General features: G+C 47.0%; 1 protein-coding gene across 1 annotated transcript in view; it reads right to left on the bottom strand.

Moving 5' to 3' along the window:
* The window catches only part of LOC112069731 (transcription factor COE1-like), a gene marked incomplete at its 5' end in the record, with an annotated part of 36,559 nt that extends 29,919 nt beyond the window's left edge, over positions 1-6,640 (bottom strand). The window contains one exon of the mRNA XM_070438674.1: positions 6,514-6,640. Within this exon, the coding sequence (XP_070294775.1) occupies positions 6,514-6,640 (127 nt within the window). The remainder of the gene's footprint in view (positions 1-6,513) is intronic.
* Positions 6,641-7,484: the final 844 nt, after the last annotated feature.

Raw genomic sequence — 7,484 nt, 5'->3', positions numbered from 1 at the left:
GGAGAACGATGGAGAAGAAGAGGGGGGAATAGGGGGAGAACGGGGGAGAAAGGGGAGAACGGGGAGACGTGAGCGGAGTCGGTGAACATGAAACGAGGGAATGCACGCGCGGCCTCTCCTCTCCTCCCCCCCTAGGGCTCCATGTTTTCCAGTGTGATCTCATGGCTGCGGCCTGGGAATCGATACGCTCAGCAGCCCGGCCGTCAATACCTCTGAATTATTGCTTCTTCTTCTCCCCTATTATGATGAGTTATGTTTTCCAAAGCCCATACCACTTTGGATCAATAGAATACAATCTTAGTTTTATACATTTTTCCATAGCACCCTAAGTAGGGATCTTGGTTATTGTGTGTCTTTTTTCTTCCCCGTCGGAGACTAACATGACGCCTTGTGCTTGAGAGGAGATAATGTACATGTATTTGGGGGGCCTGACAACCTCCATATCCTGAAAATGGACTGCTGTTTTTTCCTAGAATTATGTAACCTGGCTTGTTTTTTGGCGCCAGTGAGCTGTTTGAGTCAACTGTTGAAAAGGATGTAACCAATTAGGCGATCAACATAGGCCTGTGGCATCCTGCAAGCGCTCCACCGTCCCTTTATTCTTCCTCCCCCGTTTTAACAGTCAGTGTGAGCCCTGGCAGATGCACACAAGGTCTACCTCCAATGGGCCCTTGCTTCACACAACTTCACTCCTCTTGTGGTACACTGTAAACAGTAGGCGACCGCAGATCATTGAAATTAAAGTTAGCGAGGATTCAGGGAGAGAAGATTCCTGTGTTTTGTAACTCGAGGTGCCATCTCTACTCTCTCTCTCTCTCTCTGCTCTCTCTCTCGTCTCTCTCTCTCTCTCTTCTCTCTCCTTTCTCCTCTCATTCTCTCACTTGGTCCCTCTTAATCTAAGTTCTTGAAGTCTCAGTTATCACACCAGTCTTAGCTCCAAGACGTTGTCACTCACAAGGGTTTAAATTTAATTTAGCCTTTATTTAACCAAGGATCAAGTCATTATGAGAACACAGCATTCTCTTTACAATAACAACCTGCCGGTCGTGACGTATGGTGTAACTACTGTCTCTTATCTGAGCTAAATTAGAGAAAAGAATGGAAGCAGAAGAAAGGGCCTAATCGGCCTGTCATTTCAGCTGCAGGGATATGTTTCACAAACAGGAGTGTAACGGGACCTGGGGAGTGATGTGTACTATTGATATGCTGTTCCCCCTAAGAGCGTTATGCTTTCGTTATCATTCATCCTAGCCCCCTAATTGTGCAGGGAGTTCAGGCATCATATCAGTAAAGAACAAGGACACACACCCACACACCCACGCACCGCACCGATCACACCACACACACCAACACCACACAACCCCACATACACACACACACACACACACACACCGACACCACACACACACACACACACCACACACACACACACACACAACACACACCACACACACACACACACACACACACACACACACACACACACACACACACATACACACACACACACTCTCTCTCTCAAGTCACACGTGCGGCATCTTTGTTTTCTATTTGTTTATTGATTGTCACTTGGCACTTTGTGTAACACAGAGCGGTGACATCAACGTTGTGTTTCACAGGTGACCTGACACCTCCACCAGACGCCATTCTCAACAGCACATATGTCACACGGCGGCGGTGGCTGAGAGTCAACAGCACACACTACAGCCACTGCCAGAACACACTGAGGACCTTGTGTGCCAGGAGGAGTGATAATGATCTCGTTTGTCTTTTTGCTCACTGTTTTTGCCGCCGTGTTGCCTACAGTATGACAGAACATGAAGTGGCACCGAGTCACTGTTACTCGAGTCACAAGCAAGTCTCAAGTCACAAGGTCCGAGTCTCAAGTCGAGTTCCAAGTAGAACGGGTCGAGTCTCGAGTCAAGTCCAAGTCGTGCATTCTACGAGCAAGTCAAGTCGAGTCGAGTCGCACATTTTTTCAAGTCAAGTCTCAGTAAAAAAAAAATGACAGCCCATTTTCATTATTTTGTCTACAACCCATTTTGCTGATGTAATAATACATTTGAACAACAAATTCCATATGCAAGCTTCATAAGTACATTTTGACATACCAAAAGACTATTAGGTCAATGCTAGTCATTGTTGCTCGCTGCCTCCTTGCTGATGCGCTTGCAAAGTAAACAGTTCATATTCCTGATCACCCCCCAAAAAATGTTGGAGCTGCATATTGATTTATGGCAATCCTCTCTCCCTAGAATTTGACGTTTATGCTGCACCCCTGATCCAATAGCTGTACAGCAAATCAGCAATCTGTTCTCTAGCTCACCTAACTTGTTGATTGACAGTTTGCTGGTCCAATCAGAGGGCCGAGTGTGCGTTTCACTAGTCAATCCGTTTTTTGGTTGTTGCAAGTGCGATGCTGTGGCTACTGTCTCTGGCTGCACGGAGAGTAATCCATGCAAACTCTGTGCCACAAAATGAGTGACAAAACGTTACAAAACCTGGCCAGATAATTTCAAGTCATCAGTCTCAGGTCAACGTCGAGCCCCGAGTCTTGAGGCTCCAAGTTCAAGTCCAAGTCGAGTCGAGTCGAGTCCAAGCCGACTCGAGTCCAAGTCATGTGACTCAAGTCCACACCTCTGTGACAGAATATAACGAGAGCGAGAGGGCGAGACAGACAGAGAGAGAGTGAGAGAGAAAGAGAGAGAGAAAAGAGAAAGAATCCTCCGTGTTTACAGTGGGTCATAGGTGGTAGGTTGTGACTACACCCACTCCACTATAACACTGCAGTGATCTCCTCCTGCCTACTAGCTTTTCATTAACCCTGCTGTAGGAGAAGGGTGGGAATCCCTCTGTCTGACTGATTCGCTGGCCAGTGGCAGCTGACATGGACCCCGTGGTTACCAGGTACCCATTGATTTCTGCCTGGCCCAGCCGTAGGGGCTGGGGTGGAGGGGGGGGTGCTTGAGAGACGTTCATGCCGATGCCTGTATTGATTTAATTAGGCCCTCAACTCCACCACGCTCCGTCTCCACGGCAGCAAATGATTAGTGCTGCCAGCTGTCCTACGGGTGCCCCGGCGTCCAGCTGCCACCCACCCACCCATGCCTACCAATCCCCCATGCCCAGGACGGATGCACTGCACACTGGCACAGGAGCCCAGTCAACCCACCGCGAGGTGCCGACTGGAGACACCAGAGGAAAATGAAGGGGTTTAGAGTCAGATCTCTGGTGGTGAGGTCTACTCAGCAGGCCTGACTGGTGCCTCACAGGGGCCGAGGCCAGGAGAAGTTGAGGGACAGGAGGGGACACAAAGGGCACGGTACTGGGACTGTGGAGAGAGGTGGCATGGGTGTGCTGCCCAACCCAGTTAACACAGTGTGATGTCTCTGTGCTGAAGGTAGAGGAGTTTGATCGCATATCAGAGACCAAGGAGAGATAAGACGCTGAGCGTGTGTGAGAGCCGGTGCATGGAGAAGGCCCAGCTGTGTATTATTAGGAATATGTGGTTTACGTGTACATTTCTCACCGCTCAGATCAAGCAGCATAAGGATCTCCGTGGAATCCCATCTGCCAGCCACATTACAGACATTTTCTCTCTTCATTTTTTAAAAATGTATAATTACTTTCAACTCGGGGCTCTCGTTTGTGCAGAGTGTATGTGGTTAATTGCTCTGCCAGAGGGGGGACTAGAGCAACAACAACAAAAACAGACGGAATCCGACGGAGAGCCAGTGAGCGCTCCCAGCTATGACCTTTCACCCGGGGAGAGAAGTCGACCTTGACGCGGGGTGAGGTAACCGCCGGGCCGGATCGAATTTCCTAATTCACATGTTGAAGAAATTGGCAAATGAGAGGGTCAGGGTTCATCTCCGCCCACTTGAAAAAAGCACTTAGCAGCCAGACAGGCCTGTATGGATGGAGTCAGGTAGCCTGCGGGAGGACGGCCCAGCCCAGCCCGCCCGGCAACCAAAGATGATTAAAAATCATTTCTGGGTAATGAGACTTCCCCATTCCACAGCCAGCCCATTTACAGCAGGGCTTGGTTAGGGTGCAGAGTCACTGCCTTGCATAGTGTCACACAGCCCACAGAGAGAGAAAGTAGTCCCAACACGGGCGTGGGCTTAACATGGTAACATAACACTAAAACATGTTTTACATCATCTTACTGGTGAAAGAAATTATATGAGGTGTGGCGTGAGTAGAAACTGGAGTGTACAACACAGACACACACACACACACACACACACACACACACTGGATGGTGTCCTACTGTGTGGCATTGTGGACCCGTGTCAAGAGGATCAATATTAATGAGTGAGGCCTCCCATTGTCACCCACACCCTCCACTGTGTGTGTGTGTGTGTGTGTGTGTGTGTGTGTGTGTGTGTGTGTGTGTGTGTGTGTGTGTGTGTGTGTGTGTGTGTGTGTGTGTGTGTGTGTTGTGTGTGTGTGTGTGTGTGGTGTGTGTGTGTGTGTGTGTGTGTGTGTGTGTGTGTGTGTGTGTGTGTGTGTGCGTGCGTGCATGCGTGCATTGTATTTGTATATACATGCATTTGAGCATGCAAGTGTGAGCATGAGAGAAATAAAATATAAAATGAGAGAGCGGAAGGTGGCCACTTCACTACAGAAGTGTTCCTCTCTCCCCTCCTCCCTTCCTCTTTCCGAGGGAAGAGAGGAAAAGTGCAGAAAAGGGAATAATGCCACAGCCATTACAGGATTCTAAAATTGCTCTGGGATTGGTTCCACCCACTAAGAGAGCTCAGTGAAATGGTTGGCAGCCAGGTTCCTCCATTATGTACAACTTATTACAAACAAATTTCTCCTCCAGGGCATCTCTTATAATTTTCAATTAGGTGAAACGAGGTTGTGAGCCCAGGGAGGGCAGAATCCACCACTGTTTCGGTTTCAGCACGGTGTGTGTGTGTGTGTGTGTGTGTATGTGTGTGTGTGTATGTGTGTATGTGTGTGTGTTGCTATGAAAAAGAGCATCAGAGAATGAAAGATTGCTTGTTTTTGCAGATACTTATTTCTCTACGGGATTGTACTTTCTTAACATCTTAAAAGTGTAAATGTGTGTGTGTGTGTACGCGCATTTACATGTGTGTACGCACATGTACGTGTGTTGTGTGTGTGTGTGTCTGTGTTAACCCAACACGCATTCGCTCACGTTCTGGACGGATTCACTTTCTTCAAATGGCTTCAAGATGGAGGCCTATAAAGCCCAGACTGTTTTCCTAGCTTAATTGTAACGCTTTTACGAGCATTTTGTCGTTACAATCTCCCAATCTACAGTAATTAAGTCAACATTGGCCTCTCTCTGAACCTCCCATTCACAGAGTGGGTGCTGTAGCCTACCTTCCTGCTAGTCCAACAGGCCTCCCTGTTACTGTTAAAGCAGCGGGGGGTACTGCCTGTGCTGCAACACACAACCCTTTCTCAGCCTCTTGGCATACAAGCGCTCCATATAACTCCCTGCTAATTTCTGCACATAAACACATGGCTATGGAGCCAGGCAGGCAGGCAGAGCTAGGCTAGTGGCTCTGCTCACTCACGGATGAATCAGGCCCCTCTTTCCTTCCTATGAGCGAGATAAGTTCTCTATTGGCCTTATCTACTGGATTGTACAGGATGTCACTGCTTGTGAGAGCGCCGTGCCGAGCATTAACCTCCACACAGAGGAAATAGGTGGGATTCTTAGGCCAGATAGGCCTGTGTTTGCTAGGAAGCCCCTGTCATCCACTGTGAATCACACAGCTACAGAGAGAGAGAGAGAGAGAGATAGAGAGGCTCTCTCAGTGTGCAGCTAACTGTGTTTTCTGTTCCGTACTTTAGAGTTGATCATAACAAGCTCCGGTGCGTTCTGCACTCCTGTACTCAACTCTGCTATTGGATCTCTCACCTTGCAGATGGTGGTTCTTTAAAGGTTCATTAAATATCTTCGTAGGCGGCCCGACCAAATTTGAGTTATAGATCTGTCACTGTCATCGAAACCAAGTCTGGTATGTGGTAGATCTGTTCTATGCGAGCTATTTCTATGCTTTCCGTCTTAACGTTCACTTTTGCGTCTTTTTTCTGTTCAGTTATTTTAACAACATTTCACAGCATGTACAATGATTCTCTACACTATACCACAGGGGAACATGATAGAATTCTAGCTACCAGCAACGGCGGAGCGATGGCTACATATTGTGTCTTTAACACAAGGCTCTAAAATACTGATATGAAACTGTCGATTCTCTGTCTGTCATGGCCTGTACTGTGTAGTGCTGTATATACAGATGACGCTGCTTTAATACTTTAAATAAGTGTAATACTCTGAAAGAGTTGGACCACCGGCGTGATCCCCTGTAAGGATGTACAGTAGTGCATGACACTTGCAACTCCAGGATAGTGGGTTTGATTCCTGTGTCCGCACGCACGACTGTAAGTCACTTTGGATAAGAGTAGCAGCTAAATGGCGTATACTATTCTTCTTATTACTATATTATTGTGTGCAGTAGAGAAACTGACCTGTGTAGATGAAGCGTCCGGGCGTGCCTTTACAGAACTGCTTGGACTTGTAGGAGAGGGTCACCTCTACCACCCCTGGGATGTGGCGGGGCGGAGTCTGCACCCGGATGGCATGGGGTGTGATGAGCTGCAGGGGGAGAGAGAGAGAGCAACAGCACAATTAGACCCAACCAAATCATGAGAAAACAAAAAGATAATTACTTGACACATTGGAAAGAATTAACAAACAAACAGAGCAAACTAGAATGCTATTTGGCCCTAAACAGAGAGTACACAAGTGGCAGAATACTGACCGACTGTGACTGACCCAAACTTAAGGAAAGCTTTGACATGTACAGACTCAGTGAGCATAGCCTTGCTATTGAGAAAGGCCGCGTAGGGCAGACACATGGCTCTCAAGAGAAGACAGGCTATGTGCTCACTGCCCACAAAATGAGGTGGAAACTGAGCTGCACTTCTAACATGCCTGCCAATGTATGACCATATTAGAGACACTATATTTCCCTCAGATCAACACAGATCTCACAAAGAATTCGAAAACAAATCCAAATTTTGATAAAACTCCCATATCTACTGGGTGAAATTCCACAGTGTGCATCACAGCAGCAAGATTTGTGACCTGTGCACAAGAAAAGGGCAACCCAGTGAAGAAACAACACCCATTGTAAATACAACCCATATTTATGTTTATTTATTTTAAACTTGTGTGCTTTAACCATTTATACAATTGCTACAACACTGTATATATAATAAGAATGACATTTGTAATGTTTTAGTTGCTTTTGAAACCTTCTGTATGTGTAATGTTTACTTGTTATATTTTTATTGTTTATTTCCTTTTGTATATTAATTACCTCACTTGGCTTTGGCATGTTACACATGTTCCCATGCAATTAAAGCCCTTGAATTGAATTGAAATTGAGATTGGAGCGACATGGAAGAGGGAGCGAGAGAGAGAGAGAAGAGGATAG

Source organism: Salvelinus sp. IW2-2015, unplaced genomic scaffold (assembly GCF_002910315.2).
Source record: "Salvelinus sp. IW2-2015 unplaced genomic scaffold, ASM291031v2 Un_scaffold1098, whole genome shotgun sequence".
NCBI classification, from domain to species: domain Eukaryota; kingdom Metazoa; phylum Chordata; class Actinopteri; order Salmoniformes; family Salmonidae; genus Salvelinus; species Salvelinus sp. IW2-2015.
This window is presented reverse-complemented; position numbering and strand designations above follow the sequence as displayed.